Source organism: Theropithecus gelada, chromosome 4, assembly GCF_003255815.1.
Source record: "Theropithecus gelada isolate Dixy chromosome 4, Tgel_1.0, whole genome shotgun sequence".
NCBI lineage: Eukaryota > Metazoa > Chordata > Mammalia > Primates > Cercopithecidae > Theropithecus > Theropithecus gelada.
Genome location: NC_037671.1, coordinates 9,503,270 through 9,529,261, shown reverse-complemented (window position 1 = coordinate 9,529,261; position 25,992 = coordinate 9,503,270). Strand labels below are relative to the sequence as shown.

Genomic DNA, 25,992 nt, shown 5'->3' with positions numbered 1-25,992 from the left:
TGCAGCAGCCTCTAGAAACTGAAAAAGGCAAGAAAGCTGGCTCTCCCTGGGCCTCCAGAAGAAACACGATTCTATGATGCTTTGACGCTAGCTTTCTGATATCTAGACTGTAAGAGAATAAATTGATGCTGTTGTCAATGGCGACGTTTATGGCGATTTGTTACAGCAGCTATAGAAAGCTCATACAGGGGTCTTGGATTAAGAAAGGAGGGACAAGGTGATGAGCCTGAGAAGGGACAAAGGTGATGGTTTGTTTGTATTTGTGCTCTCCACAAAGGGCCCTTCAGAACTATGACACAGATGTAACCTAGGATTTGAGCAGAAGAGAAAGTACTTGGGTTTAGGGCTAGGCCAGAGAGTAGAATTTCTAACATGAACTCACAGATGAGCTCAGGATGGACTGTTAAAAATACTTCAGAGCAGTATAGATACTACCAGGTCAGATCTGAGCAATAGAACATTCCACAAAGATGGGAATGTTCTGTGTCTACACCATCAAATACAGTAGCCACCAGGCATGTGTGGCTATTAGGAGCTTGAAATATGTCTGGTAGGACTGGTGCACTGAATTTTTAATTTAACTTAAATGTAAATTCTTTCAATAGCCACGTATGACTGGTGGCTATCATATTGGACAGTGCAATTCCAGATCAGCACTGGCTAAGAGAAATATAATGTGAACCATATATGCAACATACAATTTTCTAGTAACTACACACAAAAAAGGAAAAAGAAATAAGTGAAATTAATTTAGTAATATATTTTGTTTAACCCACTTACTAAAAATATTACCATTTCAGCATGGAACCAATATAAAGAGTCTTAATGAGATATTTACATTATTTTTTTCATACTTTGTACCAAGTCTTCAAAATCCGGTGTGTATTCTGTACATTTCACTTTGGACTGGCCATGCTCCTAGTACTTAATGGCTGCAGGGGCCAGTAGCCACTGTCTGGACGGTGCCGACTATTTAGTCATTGATGAGGAAGCGGGGCCTAGCCAGGGAAATGACTTGCTTTCAGCAGCATTCCTTCTGCAAGGCCTGTTTTTCTGCTGTCCAGGTTCCCCCTCTGAGAGAGACATAACTTCCAGCAGCAAAGCAAAAAGAATTTAAGTATTTTTGTCCCACCTACCAACCAATTCCTAAATTTTGTGGATAAATACTTTATACAACATTCAAAATACAACTTATAAATTGGTGGGCTGATTAGATTCCTAGAAATGGAAATGAAGTAGATGATGATGGAAGCAAAGAGAATAAATTGACTTGATCCTCCGAAACCTGGGCAACCCTGGGAATGAGTAATGCGACTGGAAAGCTAAGCAAACAGACATCACAGAGGGGTGCGTTTTTCACACTGGGGTGGGCGTCCGGGCTCATGCACATCAGGGCTCTCGGGATGTCTAGTTTTTTAAAATGCAAATACCAGCGGCTCTGGGATCCGATTGCGTGATATGGGGGAGCCGTGAGTTGGCCTTCTTAATTAGCTTCCTAAACAATTATTACATCAAAGTATGTCACTGAGCTGGATTTATGAAATTCCATAACTGTCAAGGATTTGTAAAGAAGCTTGTCTTAGAAAATTAAAAGTGTTTCTGGTCCTAGGTCATCCTTAGTCATAGTATGCTGGGCTCAAGGAACATAAAGAATTGACTGATGTCAAAGTACAGTTGCAGTACGGTTGGCTCATTTACAAACGTGCTTGAGTTTGAGGATGGGGAGAAAGCACCCAGGGCTCTAGAATTCCTTAAAAACCAATATGCTTCCTTTCATTTCATTTAGCAGGAAAAAGTGCTCTTTTGCTTAGTCATTACTGGTGCCCTCTGTAGAGTGGCTACCGCTTTTAGTTCTGTTTTTTTTTTTTTTTTTGCGGTTTGAGGGTAGGAGTTCTGCTAATACAATAAGTAAACCATTGTTTTTGGTGATTCTGCATGAATTTGCTGCAGCAGCAGCCGCCTGGTAATCACAAGCAGGAAATCTACCATTGAAGTCTGGAGACAAGGAATAATACATGAAAAGAAGAAAGGAACGAAGGGGAGATGATGGTGCTTCAAATTTCCAATTCCATGAGAGATGCAAATGACGCTCTCTCCCTACAGGGATAAGAGGGCCAGGGAAACTTCCCCTTGTTCAGCCATCAGAAAATATGCAGGCTTGGACCAAAGGCATCTTCTTGCTACCTGTAAGGAAAAGGTCTTAAACTTCTAAGCCTCAATGACTCCACTGCCTCTTCATGCGCCTTGTTAAAATGCAGACTTTCAATCTGAGATGGATGATGACTTGAGGGGCTCAGAGCCCTTGCTGGAGAAATCTGTCATCAGCTGCACAAAGTTGCTGCCATGGATCACTTATTGAATGCTTGCTGTGTGCAGAGCACCATTCTATGGGCTTTATGTGTATTATCCCATGTTATCCTTATGACTGTCCCATGAGGTCACTTGTATTTTCTCTATTGTACAGATGAGGAAACTGAGGCTCAGAGAGATTAAGTTACTTGTCTGAGGTCACATAAATGGTAAGTGGCAGTGAAGATTTAGCTCTGTGTAGGTCTGCCTTCAAATCTTGTGCGTAACCACCAGGCTAGTGGTTCTCAAAGTGTGGTCCCTGGGCCAGCATCATCAGCCTCACCTGGGGACATGTAAGAAATGCAGATTCTCAGACTCCTCGCCTGATGTGTGGAACTGGAAACCCTGGGGCTGGGTCTAGCAACTGTGGTTGAAGTTGGGCTCCAGGTGATGCTGATGCCTGCTCAAGGTTGAGAACCACTGGACTGGGCTAAGGTCCCTGCTCTCCGGCAGCAGTGCTGCAGTCTGATGAGTCAGGGGACAGGAAATGCTTCCAGAATAATATTGGTTTTGGTAACATGCTGCCTGCAGCTGCAAAATGACAGTGGGGATAATAATGGCAGGAGAAATAGTGCAATTTTTCAGGTCACAGAAAGTCAGCACTCCCTCCACGGGTCTATAGATCCATCCATGAGAAGAGGAGCCAAGACACATGAGTTCCCATCTCAGCCACTTTGTCACTGGGGATACCGGTAGCGGTTGAAGGACAGGACCAGAAGGTAGGGCTGGGGGAGGTTGGGAAGGAAGTGTGGGGATGGAAAGCCTGCAGCTTCTGAAGGAGCAGGAAGTCTAAAATGGCCCAGAAATCAAAGGTAAGCAAACAAGTATAACATAGGTGATACCCTAGAAAACATGTACGATAGACAGTAGTCCCCCTTATCTGCAGTTTAACTTTCTGCAGTTTCAGTTACCTGTGGTCAATTGTGGCCTGAAAATATTAAGGTATTTTGAGAGAGAGAGAGAAAAAGAGAGAGTGAGAAAGAGAGAAAGAGAGACCATACTCACATATTTTTTATTACAGTAAATTGTTGTAATTGTTCTACTTTATTAGTTGTTATTGTTAATTTCTAACTATGGCTAATTTATAAATTGAATTTTATCATAGGTATATGTATGCATGGGGAAAATAGTAAATATAGGATTTGGTATTATTCATGGCTTGGGGGTCTTGCACTTATTCATGCACTGGGGGTCTTGGAACATGTCCCTATCAGGTAAGAGGGGACTACTGTATTTTAAATTTTAGGCTTCTATTAAGCTGCTTATTCCCCTTCTGTTATAGCCTAAATCAATGCCTGAATTCCTGGGGCTTGCATTTGTTAATGTATGTGCAGTGAACATGAAACAGCTGAATCATGAAGCCCATGGTAGTGGGGCCATGGCTGGGGGCATGCTTTACAGAGGTTGTCAGCTCATCAGCATAGATTAATTTCTTCAAGGTGGCACCTGCTGGGAAGGTGGTTTAGCCCTGTCTTCTACTCCAGCAGTGCAGGGGTAAGGCATTTTGCAGAAAGCATTTGTGGATTTTTTCCAAATCTAGGCAGTAAACAGATTGCATTCCCAGCACTCCCCCCAAATTCCCTTCATTTCCTAGATCTGTGGAAAGGAGCACATTGAAACAGAAATAGAGGAGGTCATAGAAATCTAACTGATGGAATCTGACTGCTGATCTAGATATTATTGTTAAGACAGAATTTTGAATTGATACAGACAGTGAGATGGAGAAGGCTCTGCAGTGAATGATGCTGGGAGGATCACCGGGTCCAAGTGTTCAGCGTGAACCAGGACCAGAAGAGAAACATTTAATTAGGGAAGGTAACGAAAAGGAAGGGAGGATGGGCAGCCACGAGCACCCACTCTGGTTACACCTTTGACTTAGTTGTATATGTAAAATCAGTGAGTATTATAATAGAATCCCTTAGCTCTGTCAGAAAAATATCTGCCTTATGGGCAATATTATTCCAGACTTTAAATACAGTTCTCAGGGGATCTACTCTGTTTTATATTGAAATTCATCTAATTATAATGTGTTTCTCACTTTGGTCAAACAGTAGGAAAGCTCAGATTTACACAAAAGATAAACCAAGAACCAGTTATTTTCTCAACTAGAGGATTCTTCAGATTGCAAAAGATGTCATCATAATATTTCCTTTAATTGCAAGCTTTAAATATTAATGCATTTAAAATCAAGTTTAAACCTGATTATTTTCTCTAGCTTGCATATTGCACACAGGGAGGTACGTTTATCTGTTGAATGTGTTTCATAATGGATTTTGCTCATACTGAGAAGTGGCCTGTGCAGGCATGGATGCACCATGATTCAGCAGTTCTTGTGGTCACCATTGTCTTCTGCACCTCTCTGGGATCCTAACATGAATAAGGCATCATTAAGTCCTCTCAGCTTTTCATTGGTTGGACTACATCAGTCACAGCTTTCAAGGTCTCAAAGAAGATTCCTTGACCTACAGATACTCTCATTTATAATCATACACACCCAGTGTATACACACATGCACACACACACACACAATTTGTTTATCTAACTCGCCTAAGCCTTTATTTTAATTTCAGCTGATTTTGGCAGTAGGTTGTGTACAACTGATATCTGCAAGTCAATCTGTGAATCAATACACAAATTATTTTTGAAAGAGTATTACTCACTTGGTGCTATGGAACCAAGGCCACTTTGCCTGGGTTGACCTACCCTGGTCAGAACTCACAGAGGTTTGGCCAGAACCAGCTTTGACAGTTGACATGTCTCTTATTATCAAGTGTGAAAATCATGTGTTCCCTGGACACATTGGGGTGAACAACACACACTGGGGTGTGTTGGAGGGTGGGGGATGGGAAGAGGGAGAGCATCAGGAAAAACAGCTAATAGATGTTGGGCTTAATACCTAGGCATCATCATGGGATGATCCGTGCAGTTATTCACTACGGCACATGTTTAACTATGTAACAAACCTGCACATCCTGCACATGTACCCCTGAACTTAAAATAGAAGTTGGAAATAACATAAAACAACTTTTAAAAAGAAAGAAAATCATGTGTTCATTCTATGTACTTTATGGTTTTAATCCGAGTCTTTACCCAAATCTCCAGGTTCACTTCCAGTTGAGAACCTCACATCTCTGTGGCCCTACACAATATATTCTTGACGGTCCAAACATGAGCCACCTTTAGGTCATTTCTCCCCACTTTTTATTTGGGTAGAGCTTGTGGAGCAAGCATGAAATGTTGCTTCTACTTCCCAGGGTGATACCTGAGTTTCAGGCGCCACAGTACATCTTACAATCAAATTTTGGCTCTATTTAACATATCATTTTATTCTCATCTTCCTGATGTGGGATATTCTAGGGAACTGCTTGAACAAAATGAACCTCATTGAGAGTGGACATCAAGATGTGTTGAACGCTTGATAAATCAGAGACTGAAAGAGACTGGAGGGAACTTGACCCGATTCCAAGTTAGACAGGGCTGTGGCTGTCTCATGTGTGGTGCTGGTGAGTGTTGACAAGCCCAGACTTTGGGAAAAGTCCTTATGTCAGACAATTGTGGGCTAGGGTGACAGATTACACTTTGATGGATGTCACGTTCCTTGAAGGGAGTAGACATTCCTAAGATTATGTATTCTGGGTGGAAGTCAAGCCAGTGGCAGAAAATAAAAATTTTAGAGGCTGACCTTAGATCAAAGGAAGAAAACAAAACAGAACAGAACAGCATAGCTGTGAAAGACTTGTTCAGTTACTGGTCAGGAAATTCTGGGATCCTGAGCAGGTTGGCAGTGTGCGATGTTATGGACTGGCTGCTCTTCTGGCTCTACAGTGAGCCAGTTTGAATCTGAATCCTCACCTCTGGCCTGTTTCTATGACAGACCTACCAGAGTTTATCAATCAGCCCTGCAGTTTTCACAAAATGCTTCTACCTTCTGCCTCAAGGTCCCTCAGGTAGGGGAGGAAGCCCAGGGACTCAGTGCTGTGATTCCTAACGCATCAGACACGTTGCATATCTTATTTAGTCTCCGCTGTTACCCAATCATGAATTATGGCCACTCTCATTTGATAGATGCAGTAATTGAGAAACAGAGAAATGAAATGGCCCTCCAGACTGTCCCTGGCAGCTGTGGGGAGGGAAGGAGACCACCAGGGCCACTCTCTGGCTTTTTCCTAAGGTGCCCTTCCTCCTGCCAGCTGCCACTCTGCCCAGTATTTCTGTTAAGTCCCCTTTGCCCCAAATCTAATTTGTTGGCACAGGCCTTATAAAGCAGAGTCAAAGCACAGGTGCAGCATTATCCTTCATGTCCTGGATCTGAATTTATGCTGCAGCTCAGGTCAAGTGTCCACCGAGTGACAGCCCAAGCGTACCTGTGCTCAGTAACTCTGGCGGAGAGCCCTGGATTCTGACTTAGCTTCTAGCAGTGGTTCACAAAATTTAGTATGCCGCAGAACTACTTAGAGCAGGATCCATCAGTCAAAAGAAGAAGAATATTTCACCACATGTAAAAATTAAATGAAATTTAAATTTCAGTGTCCATAAATACGTTAAACAAAGCCAAATCAATCATAAAATACATGCAGCAGATATAGACATACCTCACTTCATGTAATCTGGGCACACAGCCATGTCCACTCATTTTCATATTATCTCTGCAAGGGCAGAGTTGAGCGATTGCCACAGGGACCATATGGTCTGTAAAACCTAAAATGTTTACTATCCTTCCCTTTCCAGAAAAAAGTTTGCCAACACATGGCCCAAAGGGCTTGTTAAAATACAGATCACTAAGCCCCAACCCCAGAGCTTCTGATTCAGTAAGTCTGGGTAGGGACCAAAAATTTGCCATTTCTAATAATTTCCTAGATGATGGTGATGCTGCTGGTCTGAGGATCACACTTTGAGAACCACTGCCTTATAATAATGGCTGGTTATGCCCAAAGAAGATCCTTTGGTTTCTATAATTTTGTTATGCCCTTCCTTTAAATCGAAAAAGACTGTCTTAGTGGAGAGCTGAAAGGAATTTACTTCTTCTCCAGCAAAGCTTTCTTTACGTTTATGGAAGATACACAGCAGAAGGGTTTGGAGCTGGACAGAAACCCAGTTCCACAGCCTGCTGGCTTTGTGACCTTGGGTAAGTTAGACTCAAGTTCCTCATCTGTTAAGATGAGGGTATATATAGGAAAAAACAGTTTTTCCTCCTATATTCTCAACACAGAGCACTTCTGGTCACCACCTGGCTTGGCTCTTACTCCTAGAGATTCTGATTTCATTGGTCTGGGGTATGGCCTGGATGTTGGGATCTTCAAAACTATAAATGGAGATAATAATGTAGCACTGTCCAATAAAAATATAAAGAGAGTCACACGTATAATTTTATGTTTTCTAGGAGCCACATTTTGAAAGGTGAAATTAATTTTAATATAATATTAATATCTTATCACTGATAAATAATTAAAATAATATATTAATGATAAAACCATGGAACAATGACAGAGATATTTTACATTCTTTTTCTCAGACTAAAGCTTTGAAACTGAGTCTGTACTTTAAACTTATAGCACATCTCTAATCAGACTGGCTGTATTTCAGGGTTCAGTAGCGACTTGTGGCTTGTGGTCATTGCTTCAGAAAGCACAGGAGTAGTTAATGTGCAACCAAGATGGAGACCCACTGGGGTAAGGGCACGCTTGGTGTTCGCAGACCAGACCAAAGCTCCCGGACCACACGTGGGTTCTATCGGCATTATTATTCTTGAGGATTGAGGGAGTTGACTGCAGCTTCCCTCCTTTGGGCTAAGAATTAGGTGTGGTCATTAAGGACATTCAGTGAAGCTCAATTTTGTCTTAAAATTGGATGTGCAGCTATGGAACCTGTTTGAAAGCATGGCGATCAACTAAAGCAAATAAATCTAAATGACTTGATGCTATCAGAGAAGACAGAAGGACCAGTGCAGCATTAACAGAGCAGGAGGTAAAACTGTGGCCAATTTTGTCTCCTTCTGAGTGAGCCCACAGCCTGAGTAAATAGGGCTGTGGGAATCCCAGGCAAGAGGATGGCTGTTAGATCATCCCTTGATATTCTACGCAACTCTTTGATTCAGAACTTTCTATTCAAGTACAAATATCACTGGATATTACATAGGCTGTCATTCTCTTTGAAAACTCTTAGGTTTATTCCTAGGGGAACAGAATTTATTCTCTCTATTCTTTCTTATAATGATAAACTAATATTTAAAAGAATAACCTTGCAAATTTATCATAAAAGCAAGCAAGATTTCCGAAAAAGACAAAAATAAAGATCTGCAGAGATAAGCGCTCTTAGCACTGAAGTGTGTACTCTTTCAGAGTATTTTTTTGGTGTATATACTTACACACATTTTACACAATAGGATTCAACAGTGAATACACTTTTATAGCATGCTTCTTTGTCACATAATATTCTTACAAGTATATTTTCATGTAATTTAGTAATCTACAGCATCATTTTAAAATCACAGCCATTGTACCATTGTTTGGCTGAATAATGACCTACTTAGTCAGTGCCCTATCATTGGCCATATACGCTATTTCCCCCACATTGTCAATCATAGCATAAGTAATCATACTGAAAGAGCATCAGCTCGTCTTTGAATCCAATGTGATGCTTGCCTTAAAGCTAGCTGAGGACAAGGCAGAGGGAAAGGAGGCAACATTTCCGTCTCACTAAGTCTGACCCATTTTGTAGTTTTATCTGGCTTGGAGAAAAGCCAGCGAGATGCAGTTTGCAGAGGAATGCATAGTAATGCTCTGACAATGATACCAGACAGCTCAGCTGCGAGTGACACCACAATGTGCCGCCCACAGTGGACATTAGGTTTTCTCACCGCTCTGCTAAGAAGGACCTGCAAGCCCCACAGCAAGCCTTAACGTGTCAACAGCAGCTTGTGCTTGGATTTGGATTGACTTTAGTTCTTCCTGGTGCCATTTTTCCCCTTCTGGTCTTAGTATTAACCACTTCTCTGGAACAGAATCATTCCTGCAGTAGGTTTGTGGGTGGGTTAAAAAAATTTAATAATCCAAAAAACTTCTGACTTTAAGATTTTAGTTTCTCTGCCTTATGTAGTTTACATAATTATTTGTTCATGCAGCATTTATATATTACTTTTCTGATAATTTTATACTATACGATATTTTACACTATATGAGGTTTTCTGGCAATTTCCCCAGTGCCACCTTCTCAGTTTGCCTATGCAGTCATCACTCCCATTGCAATAAAGCAAATAAATAGCTGCAGAGCTGCCCAGCATTCAAATAAGGCAAACGCCAGCCTTTTGAGCTGCTAAACTGAATTGAACACCTCAAACTGATTTAGGGAACCGTCTCTCTTCTCTTTCATCAATCCTATTAAAACCATACACAGGGAAAAATAGCAAGGTTTTCTTATACTTGGAGGACCAGGAAAATGTACTCTCTGCTAGGGTTTGATGCATGTTATGTCTTTATGTCATGCACAAGCAGTCTTAAGTAGTCATTTTAAAGGTGAACTGGTAAAGTTGTGTTCAATCCATCATATGTTCACATGCAAATACAACAAAACAAGTATCTATTGTGTCTTTACTTTGTGCCAGGTCTCTTTGCCATGTCAGCAGTGACGGATAGGAGCAAGAAATATGCCTTCCTTCAAGGAGTTTGAAATTTAATTGGGAGGGACACACACACTAACCATAAAATTCAGTTCCATCTGAGATAAGAACTACAGCAGAAATAGGAACATGATGCTCCCAGAGCACCCAGAGGGAGCACTTCATCTGTTGGCGTTGGAGGAAGTTTCAGAGAGAGAGAGAGAGAGAGAGAGAGACAGAGACAGAGACGGAGAGAGAAAGGGATACTTGAGCTAGGTCTGGATGAAAAGCAAATGGCGATTGGGCCACACATACTAAGGGGACCATCCAAACAATGTTGCAGGTGTTAAAATGCAGGCTCTGAAGAGAAAGTGGCAAAGGATTCCTTAAGCTGATGCCTAAGGTATGTATGGGGGGTGGAGCAAGATGTAGCTGAAGAAGGGAGGAAGGGAGGGAGGAAAGGAGGGAGAGAAGGGAGGGAGGGAGGAATGGGAGGGAGAGAGGGAGGGAGGGAGAGAGGGAGGGAGGGAGAGAGGGAGGGAGGGAGAGAGGGAGGGAGGGAGGAAGAGGAGGNGAGGGAGGGAGGGAGAGAGGGAGGGAGGGAGAGAGGGAGGGAGGGAGGAAGAGGAGGGAGGGAAGAAGGGAGAAAGGACTGACTGTGGGTGAAGAATTCAGAGTCGGCCCAGCTGAGGGCAGGTCGAAAAGGTTAAACAGGGACGGACTAATGACGAGTTCATCATTCTGAGGAAATGCATGAATATACTTGATTAATCAGAAATGTCTCCAGTAAGTTGAGAGGAAAACTGACTTATCATTTTAAGGTGGGCTAGCTAAGAAAAAAAAAAAAGGTCCCAATTTGAAACAAAGTCAGATCACTGGGCAGAAAGATTCCTGAAATGATAATTTTAAATAAACCCCTGGTCAAAAGCAAGACACATTCATTCGTTGTCTTGTTTGTTCTTTTATTCATTCATTCGTTAAAGCTAAGATTGGAGTCAGCCTGCCTGGGTTCAAGCCGTGGATCCTTCCAGCTCTGTGACTTGCTGCAAGCTCCTAAAGCCCTCTGTCCTTCAGTTACACATTTATAAAGTTGGAATATTAATATAGTATTAACCTGTAAGGTTGGTGTGGGAAGTAAATGACTTAGTGGATCGAAAGCTCTTATAACAGGGCCTGGTACGAATGCTCCATCGTGTGAGGCATTTTGCTCTGTGTGTCTCTGTATTCAGAGCTCTCTATGTATCAGCCACATTTGAAATACTGGGAATAAAAAGACAAAGGTGATATGACCCTACCCTCAAGAAGCTCGTAGTCCAATGTGGAAGGTACACGGGAGCAAACCAGGACAGCCCAACATGGCAAACGCTAGGATACAGTGATGTGCCACACAGTTGGCGGGGATGGCGAGGGTGGTGAGGGAGCCAGGCTGAGTCTGTCCTCTACAGATCCCAGCAAAGTTCCCCTGGTTCCATCTGGTCAATCCTCCCTTAAGTTCCTTGTTTTCTTTTGTTTGCATCCCTTAGTGTAGGAAGGATATTCCAATTTCTTCTAGATCTTTCATTTTTTTTTTTTTTTTTTTTTTTTTTTTTTTTTTNTCTGTTCCATTGCTTTATGTGCCTGTTTTTATGCCATCCAGTTTTGATTACTATTCCTTTGTAATATAACTTAAGATTAGGAAGTAGAATACCACAACTTTTTTTTTTTTTTTTTTTTTTTTTTTTTTTTTTGAGACAGAGTCTCGCGCTGTGTCACCCAGGCTGGAGTGCAGTGGCGCGATCTCGGCTCACTGCAAGCTCCGCCTCTCAGGTTCACGCCATTCTCCTGCCTCAGCCTCCGAGTAGCTGGGACTACAGGCGCCCGCCACCACGCCCGGCTAGTTTTTTTTTGTATTTTTAGTAGAGACGGGGTTTCACCATGTTAGCCAGGATGGTCTCGATCTCCTGACCTCGTGATCCACCCGCCTCGGCCTCCCAAAGTGCTGGGATTACAGGCTTGAGCCACCGCGCCCGGCCTAGATCTTTCATTTAAAAGGAGTAATTGCCTCATTTCACAAGGAACTTTACTGTTTAAAATTCTAGCTCTCTTGAATGGGAAAATAGATAAAGGGGTATTTCTGAGATGTGAGGTGAGGGGTGTATTGGGAGTATGCCCCGCCTTGGCCAGTGGGAGTAGGAAGGAGACCCTGGGAGGGGAGAGCAGCTGGGAGAGAACCACTCCTGGGGAAGGACAGTCAGAGAATAGAGCCAGGTTTTAACTACACCGCGGAAGCATCTCAGGGCCTTGGTGAAGCTGTGGTAAAGACAAGGAGGAAAGGAGAGGTGGGGACAGGTGGCGGAAGGCTACCTTCTCTTTCTTCAAGGCTGTAAGGCAGGGAGTAGAGGGTTGGTGCACTGGAGAAAAGGTAGCTAATGTAATGGGGTTTCTGCCTCTCTACTTCTAGTGTAACTACCCGATGCCCCTGTTAGTCAATGACCCACGTTGGGAAAGGTGGTGACATATCATAAGCTTCATTTGTTTTTCTTTTTTGAAGTCCATTACTACGTTCAGGACACCCTGCCACTAAGGAAGTTGTGGAGGGAAAACCTGGAACCATTCTGAACCGCAACGGATTTTTGGAAGCTCTTGGCTCTTTCTGCTGCCAGCCCTGTTTATAAAATGCTGCTACTCATGTATACTTGTGCCTTGTTGGTGTGCTGCACCCATCAACTCGTCATTTACATCAGGTATAACTCCCAATGCAATCCCTCCCCCCTCCCCCCTCCCCATGATAGGCCCCGGTGTGTGATGTTCCCCTTCCCGAGTCCAAGTGATCTCATTGTTCAGTTCCCACCTATGAGTGAGAACATGCGGTGTTTGGTTTTCTGTTCTTGTGATAGTTTGCTAAGATGTAAATGACGAGTTGATGGGTGCAGCACACCAACAAGGCACAAGTATACATATGTAACAAACCTGCACGTTATGCACATGTACCCTACAACTTACAGTATAATAATAATAAATAAATTAAAAAAAAAAAGAAATGCATTTCAAAGATAATAATTGAATAACAGTAATGATAAAACAGAGGTAACAGAGGTTTTAAAGATGTGTAAGAACACAATTCCCTTAAGCCACACTTAAACTTAATTCTGAATATAAAAAACTTGTCTCTAGCCAAACACAAGTATAGCAACATTTTCCAACATTAGCATCACATTTCCAACTTAAAGCGAAAGACACAGACTAAAATATAAAATAAGAGTTCGTCAGCCTCCTTCAAGCAGGCTTAGATGTTCTATGCTCCAGTCGCCCTTTAAAGGTAATAACAGCAAATACCACACTGTATCTTATCTGTCACTTACCACTATTTTTTCCCCTAAAAGCAGAGATTATGTCTTACGTCTATGTATTCTACATAAAACTCTGTATTTACCAACCCCTGGCCCTCAGCAGGGTCTCAAACACATTTGTTATATTATGAATGAATCAAAGAAGGAAAATCTGCACTGTAAGTTTAAAAATACAGTATGTTAAGTCTTCTAAAGCATAGGTACTATGAGATTTAGAATAATTTTAAATAACTCTTAAAGATATTTCAAAAGTAAAAAATAAAAATATAATTCAAAAAATAAAATAAAATAAAATAAAATAAAATGCTGCTACTCACAGTAACAATGTACTGTTTTAAAGCATCTCATACGCGTCATTTCCTTTTGATAGTCACAACAGCCCTGTAAGGTAGGCCTTATGGAATGGGCCTTATTGTTATTTTTATGCAACACATGCTGATAAGTGAGGATAAACTTGTCCAAAGGTGAGGGGCAGAGACAGAGCTCTGGTCTGGGTGTCCTGGCCTCAGATGCAAGTTTGCATTTATCTCTCTGCAGGCCCCTGCAAGCAGTAAGCAAGACAGATGGCTTACCTCCTTTCCTTCTTCCACAGAAAGAAAACTTGGGCAGAGCCACCTCACAGATGGGATAGGAGAAATTCAACACAGACGAGCCTTGAGACATGAGAGCTAGGTCAAGAAATAGCTCTTTGATGTCCTCTCCTGGAGGAAAGAGAAGAACAGCTTTACTCTTACTGTGTGTTTCACTGTGTATCAAAGGCATTCACAGTATACAGCAGCATGAGCTAAAGAACCTTTTGTTTCCATTAATCTGCTCTGCGTGGGGAACAGTTTACTTCTTTCCTTAGTAAAACAGCATTTAGGCAATGCTGCGCGGGATTATGACGAGACCCGGGGTATAAAAGGTGGCTGTTTCTGAAAATACCTGCTTGGAGCAAGGTAGTTAATCGGCTGAGCTCCCCACCCTGGTGCTATGGCCTTTTCATGTGAAGTCTGCAGGTCTGGCTTCCGGAATTTCTCAGCTGCAGAGTATCATTTGTTCCCCATGATGGCGGTGGGGTGTGGTCACGCCTACATACACCTGCTGCTGTCACCAGGGAGGTATTGCAGCACAGGTACACAGGAAGCTTCGGTGGGTCCCATGGTGGTGGCTCCCAATTCTCTCTGCCTTTTTCTCCATTCCTCCCTTTTATGTTCCACCCACTCTTCCATTTCTCTTTTCTCTCTTCTTCTCTCCCCATAACATTTCTCAAGCTGCTGCTAGAGTCCAGATACTGGATAAGATTCTAGAAATACAAAGTTGCGTGAGAGTTCTTGATTTCTGTGAATGTTACTTCCACTTTTCTGGAACGATTCCACATGCTAAGTTTATTAAACCTCTCTACTTTGATTTTGATATAACTGTTTTGGAAAAGGAGATAGTCTAGTAGCTACAGCAAATATATTGACTGACTATAATTGCATGATCATATGATGAAAATTAAACAATCAGAAAGTGCTCTAGCTTATTGATTGGGTAGGGGAGAAAATATTACATCTCCTCCTTGCCTATGTCAAGGTTTAAGAATTTGTATTAACTATTTGGGGTACAAAATAACACAAATGACAAACCGTACTGCTGGTAGTAGATTTATTTGTTGCTGAGAGAACTAAAAAAGTTAGGAGATCCTGAGTAGACATTAATAGCTAATCTCAAAATATTCCCCCCCCCTTTTTTTTTTGCTGCGTATACTGATTCCAGATGCTTATATCGTCCAAATGAGTGCCTAGAGTCTTTTTAATACAAAAGTACAGCTTTAAGTGAGAGTTCTACCCTACCTGGATATAACCTAGAGAGAGATTTGAAAATGAAGATGTAAACAGTGTTAATTCTAGAGAGTGGTGAGGGAACAGCAGTTTAGCCAGTCATTATAGTTAATGTAAGTCATTGGGGGTGTGGAGTTGGAAGAGGCTGTGCAATGTTTTATTTCATGCTAATCATTTTTTTTTACTTACTCAGAATTATTCCAAATCTAATGTTGATATTTGATTTTAATTGCTTGGAACACTTTTCAATAGAAAAGCCAAAATCTTGTAATGGATCTGCGAAGAAGAAAACAATAGATTAGTTGTGAGTACATTGTATATTCTGCAAACATATTCAAAATTTGCACCAACATTGTTTTCACACGAATTACTGCATTTATTCAAAAGCATATTGCCCAACACTTTTTAAAATAAGCCTGTGATATTTTCATCAGCTCCCCCCAGTGTCTTCAAAGCCAACGTCATGTTCACTCTGACAACAGGGCCTCCATCCATGGAATGAACAGTGTCTTGCTAGTTGGGTTATATCTTTACTTGTTAACGTTTTTATCATAGAAAAATGTTATCATTGCCCAAATTCTTCTAGTTCCTGAACATTTGGCTTTAAAATTGCTCATGGATTGCATAGAGCCTTTAATAAAGTATCTATTATTATTATCAAAACAGAGGGAGGTACAAAAGTTAGGAGAGCTTGAGTAGACATTACTACTTAGGCTTAAAATATTTTCTTAAAAGATTTTCAAAGTTAAGATCTGCCTTTGTAATTCCATTTTATCTCATCCCATCCCATCCCATCCCATCCCATCCCATCCCATCCCATCCCGTCCCATCTCATCCCATTTAATGTAATACTTCCCCCAAAAAATATTCCACTATGTACAGGTATTGTGCTAGATATGATGAAGCTATAAAGATAATATTTTCTGCATATAATTTCTGCTCATTCACAAAGCTTCAATGGTTTATCTATGCCTCAGAATAAAGTCCAGAAATGAGTGACTGGCTCCAACTTCCATCCTCCACATCATAAATCCATCCTCCATTCCTTGAGACCAACACACCAGCACATTCCCACCATGTTTGATTTGCTTGCGTGCTTTCTCCCATTTACAATGGTCTTAGTCTTTTTGACTATTATCTAAATCCTCAGGTCTTGATCATTCCCATCTTCTTTGTGAAGGCTTCCCTGACCCCAAATATTCTCTTGGTTCCTTGAATTTTTAAAATGGTGATGTCTGGCACTCTCGGTAAGTGTACAAACATGTATCACTCTGTACTTTGCTACATGGCTTATCCTGCAACACTGAATCTAAACATGACATTTATTAAAGGCCAGAGCTAGTTTCTTGTTTTGTTTTGTTTGTTTTGTTTTCCATTTCCTTTTCCTTTATGTTTCCCACTGGGCTGGAGACAGGAGAGCTATTTTTAACAGAGGATTACCTTGTACTAATAGCCGAGCCTTGTACTTTATGAGTGTTTTCCATTTAATTCTCTAGGTTCCCCAGCACCTAGCAGAGAGTCTCACAGCCTCACAGTCTGACACACAGTAAGCACTCCATAAATGTACACGTTGAGTGAATGGATGGGCCGTGTACTGGAGCTGTTTCTCAGCTCCAAATCCAGCCCTCTTTCCTCTGATTTTTAACTGGGCTCTCGGTAATCATGTTTCTCCTTCGCTGTCTGCCAGTCAAGATAGCAGGGAGATGGATGCTGGAGTTGAAGAAGGGACTTACTCCTTCTTGAGTACTTCCTGGGAGTGTCACTGGTGATGGACCAGCACCTTGGCAGTGGAAGTTGGTTCCAGTTGGCTCTCTTTTGCACCTTCCCAGCATCAGCTGACACTCAGCTCTGTGGAGCCCTAAGCTACTGCAATAACAGCACATCAGAAGCTGTTACCCCTTCCTTAGCAGTCTGTCTCAGCTCCATAGGGTCCTTCTGTCAAGCATCCAGTTTCTAATCCCCACAACCTCTGCCTTTTGCTCTCCCAGCCCTCAGCGGTCCTTTCTTTGCTCTTTTGGTTCTCCAGCAACTGGTTCTCTAACCAACTTCCTATGTCAAATTCTCTCTGTTAAAATAACTGATATGGTCTTCGTTTTCCTGACAGGACCCAGACTTGCAGAATAAATAATAATCTGAAGAGATAGGTCAGAGTTACCTCATTTTACTGTTATGAAAATGTAGACTGGGAGATGTTGTATTAACTTATCCAGATCCCCACACTAGAAAGTGTCAGAGTCAAGATTCAAAACCAGAGTTAAAAACAAACAAACAAACAAATCGCTCCCTGGTATTATGCAGTGGAACTCACAAAGTAGAACCTCAACTACATATGTTACTTATTTGATTTGTAAGATTGCCCAGAATATTTTGTGTGCAGGCATATGGCATCTGGTAGTTCTGTTTCATAACTGATTTCCATTTCAGCTTAGCTATGAGCTCACATTTGCCAATGATAGTGTTCCAGACAGTCTTATCATCCACATTGCTGACCTGGAAGATGCATCATTGTCTATGATATCTGCAATGGAAATGATCACTAGGCAATTTCAGCCTTGCAAATCTAACGTAAGTACACTTTCGTTTGATCAAAACCCCTTTGGTCCAGTCACTAATTTTCCTAAGGGTGGGAAAGAGCCCTCTTGTCTTATGCTCACTGGACTCCTTCCTAAGTATCTCTGTGCTGTCCCAGGGTTTCTTTCAGCCTGGAAAATAGGAGCAGGGGGTTGGAGACGATAGTTCCTGCTACATCCTTGGCACTCAGTATTGAAAAAGATAGAAGCCAATGAACAGATGCTTAGGAAGGTGCATCCTCAAAATTGTGGATAAATTTAAGTTGCTATCCAGGCAAAATAAAAGAGGCTAAGTATGTATTGTGTTGTTGATTAGCAGCTATATAATTACACTGTATGTTTATCAATATTTTAAAGGTATAGATAGGAAGAATCAACTAAGGGTGGGAGAAGGAAATAAAGCATTTTCCTGGTACTAGAAACACATTGTTGTTAGGAAAATAATCTCAATAAAGAACAAAGTCACAAAGAAAGCTGTAGGCTGCATCTCTCTGAGGATATGTATATAAAAGTAGAAAGACAGATTGCTTAAAAAGCGCTTAAGGGTTTGGTGAGCTTTCCTAGCAGCTACTTCAAATTTATATGCAAGGCTGATATCTTTGAGTGTAAACATGCAGTTTGTGGTCCTCTTGGGGAAAGTGACATTGGTTCCTCCTCCTCCCCCAATCCCACCCTCTCAAACTCATCTCCTTCTCTGTATTTATTTGCATTTCCACTCAGGCACTTTGTATGTTCTATACTACATTATATTTGTTTGTATACCTTTGTCATTCCTCCACTAGATAATGCAAAGCTGACTCCCCAGTGCCAGGGCTATACATAATCTCTTAAGATTATACTAGATCTCCAGTGATTGTCTGCTGGATGAATAGTAGTGGTTATTTGTAGTAAATTTGCTGAGAACCTTAAAGCAGGATTCCTCAATGTTGTCACTATTGACATTTTGTTTTGGATATCCCTTGTGGTGGGTGCTGTTCTGCGCATTGCAGGATGTCTAGCAGCATCCCTGGTCTCTACCCACCAGATGCCAGTAGCACCCCCATACCCTCTGGTTGTGACAACCAAAAATATCTCTAGACATTACCAAAGTATCCATGAGGGACCAAACTCACCCCTGGTGGCGATCACTGCTTTAAATAATCGCTTTATCAATTTCCAGGGTTTACTTATACTGCAAATGCCTCAGAATCACCTACCAAAATAAAAGATGGTAGGTTGCATTTTAAAGCAGTTCTCCTTCTACAGTATGAACCGTGATGGGCAGGCTGAGAGTGGAGAGACTTTCCCTTGGACCCTTGCTTCAGTAACTTTTAATCATATAAGATGGATCATCTGACTTTGGACTTTCTGAAACAATAGCATCGGAAAGTTAATCAGAGTTGGTGTTCTGAGAATTTGAGGAAAGAGATAAGTGTTTCCTCTGGATACTTCACTGTATTTCAGCAAATGAGCTCAGGAAAGAAGTCAAAGCTTCATCATGAAATAGAAGACTTCATTTTCAATATTTCTTCCTTGGCCTCTATGTGGCACTCCCTTTCTCTCTGTTCTGTTGACTTCTATGGCCTCAGCCCAACGGAGGACGGCATTATAGTGGGTGAACCCAGCAAACCCCAAACTGCCCCTGCTCCCTTCTCCCCTGGGCAGGTGTGCCCTCGAAGGCAGGCTTCTCCAAACCAGCAGCATGTGAACCCTGCCGGAGGTGAGGAAGAGCTCCAGGAGAACAGCCAGCAGCATCTGTTTTGCATACTAAGGGCAGCAACAATCAAATCTCTCCTAGAAAGGTTTTCTTGGACATTCATGGAGTAAAATAGAGTTGGATAAACAAGCTGGGTTTAGAGTGAGCAGCATTTGAACAGATCTCAGCTCCAAAGGTATTTTTGTGCCTTCCACCCTCCATTAGTGGCCTAGGCTGGGCTAGACCTGGGCAGCTGTCGAGGGGAGGACAACCTTGTCGGGATGTCTTCTATTAACAGCTAGCAGTAGGCTTTCAAATGGAATCAGTAGGAAGAAGACAAAATCCAATGACACAAACTCTGGGAGTGAAATTCCTCAGCAGAGGATGGTGGGGGCCTGGGTACACTCCACTGGACCAATCCTCAATTTGACTTCAGGCAGCGGGAAAGCTTGGATGTGTGTCTCTAAGTCCTGGAGTCCACGGATGTAGCTCCGCCCCCTGTGGCCTCTGCGTTGCTGGCTGGATAGTTTGAGGCATAGAGAAGGGCCCAACTCTTACGCAGCTAGTTCCATTTTCTATATTCTAGCTCTACTTCAGGTTTTTCTTTAGCTTTATATTTTGAAATAATTATATTTTCACAGGAAGTTGCAAAAAGATACAGAGAGGTCTCGTGTATCTTTCCGCATCTTCCCCCATGGTAAGATCTTACATGGAGGACAATACCCAAACTGGGACATTGACACTGGTACAATCCACAAAGTTTATTCAGATGTCAACAGTTTAGCAATCGTCTGTGTGTGTGTGTACAAGTGTGTGTGCCTATTTTTTACAGTTCTATTGCTTGGGTTTAAAATGGTTAGAAATTGGTCTTCCTCCTCTCAGGGGAGGGTAGAATTCTTACAGCAGAGTCACTGTGGAAAGGAGCTGACTCCCCTCCAACCTCACTTGCACCAGCCTTCCACATGCTCACGGCCAAGTGCAGCCCCAAGATTGCAATGTCCTTCCTGCTTTGTAAAGGTAGTCTTTCTTCCTCTCCCTTTATCCTATGCTCTTCTCTTCTCTCTTCCTGTCCCTCATTCTCTCTCTCTCCCTCTTTCTCTTTTTCTTCTTATATCAGTACTTAGATCTGGCTACCATCCTGAGATTAAGAACAATGATTTTTCTTCAAACACATCTTAACCTTCATGGCTCATTCCCTGTGGCCCACATTACTCTAAGAGCTGGTATTGCTTCCTGCATGTGCTATTGGCAGAACACAGGCTGGCCCCAGGAGAATGTTAAGTATTACAAGCATGCTTCCGATAGAGGCACGACCTGGGGAGGGAGAAAGGGCATAGAGGGCCCAGGAGACCTTACCAGTCACATACAGCTTAGCTGCACTGGCAGGACTGCCTCTCACAAACAGTTTATGGAAGGAAGGAAAAATTGGGTTAACAGAATGTGAGTAAAGCTGGTCTGCTTCTGAATGCTCAGTAAAATAGTACTGGATGGTTGTTTAATAATGGGGGGTGTGTTAGGGTTCTCTAGAAAAACAGAACCACTTGGCACTGGAGACTGAGTGTCTGAGTGTGGTTGAACTGCTAGTTCCGGGTCAAATGGTAGCAGATATTCCTCTGCATCTTTCAGAATTCTTCCCAAATGTAACAAAATAACAAACAGACCTTGCTTTTGATTTCTTTTTTTTTAGGTTGGCTGATGGCCAATTCTGCCAGCTTGTGTTCTGTTTATCATACAGATCTAGCTGGGCACAGATCTGGAAGTCTGTCTTCTTTCAAGGCTGTACTTTTACTAGAGTGTCTTAATTTTCTTGGCGAATTCATAGGATGACATTCAAGGGTCACTGTAGACCTTTACAGGAGGATGATGCATAAGGCTTCAGTAAAATCGCATTGCTGGAAATCCATTAGCAGCACAACGCAAAATTAACTTTCTTCTTTTCTGTCCTTAATGCCACTGTGTTCCCTCCGCCTCCTCCCCTCATACTCCCTCACACCTTTATGGAAAAAGAAATAACTTACAATGTGGTAAGTGCATTCTAGCTGTGTTTTTCTATTATGTCCTGATCTCTTCTTTTTTTCTACCTGCCAAATCTTATTACTGTAGCACAGCAAGGCTCCCCAGTGGGTCATTATTTCAAATAATAGTAGTTCCACTCCCATTTGACTCTCTTTGGCCAGCATTTCCTCGGGAATTGACTCACACATTCAAGTCAACTGGCTTCTTGTTTCTTCATCTCAGATATGTAAACAGTGTGTTCAAAATACTTAAACATGTTTCTTGCTTTCAAATGCAACAAAAATAAAATTAACACGATCACAATGGAATATCGACTATTTGTGATATAAGATGGTAAAAACTGCAACATCCTGCCAGCTGCCTGGCAACCCTGATGAATGTGTTTTTGAGTGAGATGGTATGTTGGGGCTGCTAAACTCAAAATTCTGGATCCCTAGCTTGTCTGCTTTTAATTGCAAAAAAACCAAAAAAAAATTGAATTCATAATAAGCCTTTTTATTGACAGAAAAGGAGTAGGAATCTTGCATGGCCCCTCTGGCCTCTAAGTTCCACTTTCCCAGAATAACCTAAGTTTGGCTTCCATCAGCATAGGAGGAGATGGCTTTTCTATCATGATATAAATATGACAGACCATAAGAGATGAGTGGCAATGAAGACAGTCTTCTGCCCAAAATATCTTGCCAAATGTCTTGATGAAAACAATGACCTAATTGAGGCAGTTTTGTCTGATCTTTACATCTTAGGAGTAGATCAACAATGCACTGGTCGGGCATGGTGGCTCACACCTATAATCCCAGCACTTTGGGAGGCCGAGGCAGGTGGATCACCTGAGGTGAGGAGTTCAAGACCAGCCTGGCCAACATGGTGAAACCCCATCCCTATTAAAAATACAAAAATTAGTCGGGTGTGGTGGCACGTGTCTGTAGCCCCAGCTATTCAGAAGGCTGAGGCAGGAGAAACGCTTGAACCCAGGAGGCGGAGGTTGCAGTGAGCCGAGATCACACCACTGCACTCCAACCTGAGTGACAGAGTGAGACTCCATCTCAAAAAAACAAACAAAAAAAACCAAAAAACAAAAAAACAAAAAAAACCCACAAATGCACTAAGTGCAAAATTCTATTGTATGTTACCAAGAGGGTGCCATGGTGCCACATAGCATAAGATCCTAACACGAAGGTGAGAGGAAACTGGAACCTGTCTTATGGGTGAGAGACAGTGCACCTTAGTGGCTGGAAGATGCAATAGGAAGAGCAACTTGGCTCATCATTCATTACCCTGTAATAGGAAGGGGATTAGGTCTTGGGGATAGAAAGACAAATCAGAACTGCTTCTGGTATCATCGTATTTATAATATTTCCATCATCTGATTTTGATAGCACACTACTGAATAATAAACTCAACAAAAGATGCATGTGTACTCTATACTCTAAATCTCTTATTTATAGTCAACACAACACATTATAGTCTCATTATAGTCAACATTTTATAGTCTTCTGTAGGCAAGGCATGTTTCCCATGGATTCACTTTATACTATCTTGCCTGGCCTCTCTTCATTTTAAACACCATCTTAATAACAGTGTCACTATTCTTTCTTACAATATGTTTATTAACTGTCTAATATGTGCTGGACACTGTGCTAGCTGTGGTGGAACCGAGGTGGAAAGGGAGCATTTTGACCAGACCAGTTCACCCAAAGCCCTACTATTGGTTAAGTAGTGATCAGATTACTAGAGCTCCCTCAAGTCTAGAAGCATCAGGGGAACTTGCCTCTTCGGCTTGGTGTTGGTAATCGTTTAACTTTCTGTTACTAATTTGGAGGCAGTCCACGTGGGATAGAAAAGTGGATAAATGCTAGTCTGTTCTCTTTTTACAATGGAAGATTAGACTTTAGCACATGCTTCTCCACTGCCAATGTGGATTTCACCAGCAGGCAGACTCCTTCTAAGGGAGAGCCTGGCTTAGAGACAGTGGGAACCATGGCAATGGTGACACCCACACAACCAGGATACACCTGTTGTATTTAATGTCTGCAGTTCTTACAAATTTGTCTGTCTCTTGACAGTCTTGACAGGGGACATAAACAGGGCCAGATGCACAGGGTGGTTTACTTGACTGTACAGCTACAAAGATGATCCCTGGGACTTTTATTGACATGCTGCAAATGCTGAAAAGGAATTCCCTTCTGCTTCTAGAAGTCATGAACTAGATATGATTTAAAAGAAAAAGCTAAGGTGTTTGTTGTCCTTGGCATCTGATGTTGTGGAATATGACGGTTGGGTGAGCAGGAACTGACAAACTGTCTGGGAGGTAGCAGCTGAGGCCAGCCTAGTCTTTGCTCACTGATGGTGCTGGATTTGAACCAAACATACCAGGAGGTCCTCAAACGTTATTTGAATTGTTCTCATTAGCCTTGAGAGTGACCAGGGCATGGGGTGCTAGTTAACATCCCTGTTTGCTAAGGAAGAGACTGAGATTTCAGGCAAGGAAGTGACTTCCTCTCATCTCCAGACTCAGCCTCCAGGGCCCTGAGCACTGCACCCTGGTTCCTGTGTGGGTCTCACCCTGGAGCAGGTGAGCGAGGCAGACAAACGACAGAAGCAGAGCTTTAGATGGAGGCGAAATGAGTCCAGACATGTGTGCCAGGACCTGGTCCTCCTAGGATTCAAGTTGCTTACAGAGAGGGACAAGACCCAACAAGCTTCCCAATTTTGATAAAATTCTTCACTGTGATTGTGCAGGTCACTGTCAGTCAGCAAAGGTGCTGCTTTTCTCAACCCAAAGGAAACTGGGATAGAGGAAAATGCATTGGAAGTTCTTTTATTAGGAATTAAGAAAAATAATGCATGGAAAGCATCTTGGCCAGTGTTAGGCACATAATAGACAGTTAATAATTGGGCAAAAGGAGGATGGAGTCTATTAGAAAGAAGATATTACAATACTGACTATTCTCATTACAGTTGCAGAAAATGAATCCAACTTTTTTTTTTTTAAAACATTTTTCTTTTTAATGTAAGAACACCCTAGGTTTAAAATAATTTAGTTAAGTTCATACATATTTTTTGTATTATTATTTTTCTTTTGAAATAGGGTCTGGTTCTGCTGTCCAGGCTGGTATCAAACTCCTGGATTCAAGCGATCCTCCTACCTCAGCCTTCCAAACTGCTAGGACTACAGATGTGATCCACTGTGCCCAGCATTTTTTTTTTTTTTTTTGAGACAGAATCTCACTGTCACCCAGGCTGGAGTGCAATGGCACAATCTTGGCTCACTGCAACCTCCCAGGCTCAAGGGATTCTCATGCCGCAGCCTCCCCAGTAGCTGGGATTACAGGTGTGTGCCACCACAGTGGGCTAATTTTTGTATTTTTAGTAGAGATGGGGTTTCACCATGTTGGCCAGACTGGTCTTGAACTCCTGACCTCAAGTGATCCACCCGTTTTGGCCTCCCAAAGTGCTGGGATTACAGGTGTGAGCCACTACACCTGGCCTTCAGCCCAGCTTTAAGTTAAATAGACATTTCTGAGATGAAACCTAGACGCCAGCTGGGGCGTCCCAGTCCTTGAGATTAAACAGGATTGGTGGAACATAATCTCATGGCTGGGATGCTCTTTGCTGATGGTTCTCAATGTGGCTGCACGTTGAAATCACTAGGAGAGTGCTGTGAAAATACCCATGCCCGAGTTCCACCCCAGACAGTCTGATTTAATAAGTCTGGGTGCTGCCTGGTTTTTAAATGCTACCCAGGTGATTCTATCGCCCTGCCTAGTTTGAAACCCACTGTTAAAAGCCACACCAAGTTTTTTTGCTCATTTCCTGGTATATGATCTTAAACGTGAGACCCTACGTCTACCGTGTATCACTCAGGCTCAAAGTTTAACCCCTTCATAGACGTCCTAAGAAATCTCCTTACAAACCATTTCATAATGTGTACAGAATTTATGAAGCGTTAGGAGGCAGCCCCCTCCGCTTAGCCCCTTATGACCTGGTGAGATGCTCCGGCCTCTCCCTCTTTTTTCACGTCTCTGGCTCCTGTCTCCACAGGACACCATGTTTGCCCTGGCTCAGTCCTGAGGAGTTGGAACCTTGGCAGTTACCCAAGCTCCTCTCAAGAATTCTTTCAAGAAAGGCACGGCTCTGCTGAGGTAGGATTCCTGCAACAGCCCCTAAAAGCATATTTTTTCTGTTTCATTTCCTGAGCATTGACTCTCTGCCAAACACGATCTTAGGCATGAAAAGATTTGAGATGAGAGTTCAGGGACGAAGAGAACAAAGCTGACGAGATGAGCAAGGAGAGCTAGCGGAGGATGGGGAGCATGAGACAGGACACGCCTGCAAAAAACTCCCAATGTGGAGACGAACGTGGAAGAACAGCAGAGCTTGGCAGCTGTGAGTGGGCGGCGTGGGGCTGGGAGAGCCAAGACCAGAGAGCCCGGGATGCGCAGGAGTCCTGGGCTGCCTGCAGGCTCGCGGGAGCTCTGTGCTGGGCGGAGAGAATGATTTGAAGATGGGAATGCAAGCACGCGCTCAAATTAAAAAAAAAAAAAAGAAAAAAAAAAGAGTTGTGATTATAAATAAAAGGCATTTGGCGTCAATGAAGGAACTACTTAAGAGATCAGCAGCATCTTTTACAGCCGAATAAGCTTTACCTCCCTGT

General features: G+C 42.3%; 1 protein-coding gene across 1 annotated transcript in view; it reads right to left on the bottom strand.

Annotated features, from left to right (window-relative positions):
* The window catches only part of LY86 (lymphocyte antigen 86), a 64,254-nt gene that overhangs the window by 15,414 nt on the left and 22,848 nt on the right, over positions 1-25,992 (bottom strand). Inside the window, exons 3-4 of the mRNA XM_025383130.1 lie at positions 15,267-15,353; positions 13,845-13,973 (exon numbers count right to left, since the gene is read on the bottom strand). Of these exons, the coding sequence (XP_025238915.1) occupies positions 13,845-13,973; positions 15,267-15,353 (216 nt within the window). The remainder of the gene's footprint in view (positions 1-13,844; positions 13,974-15,266; positions 15,354-25,992) is intronic.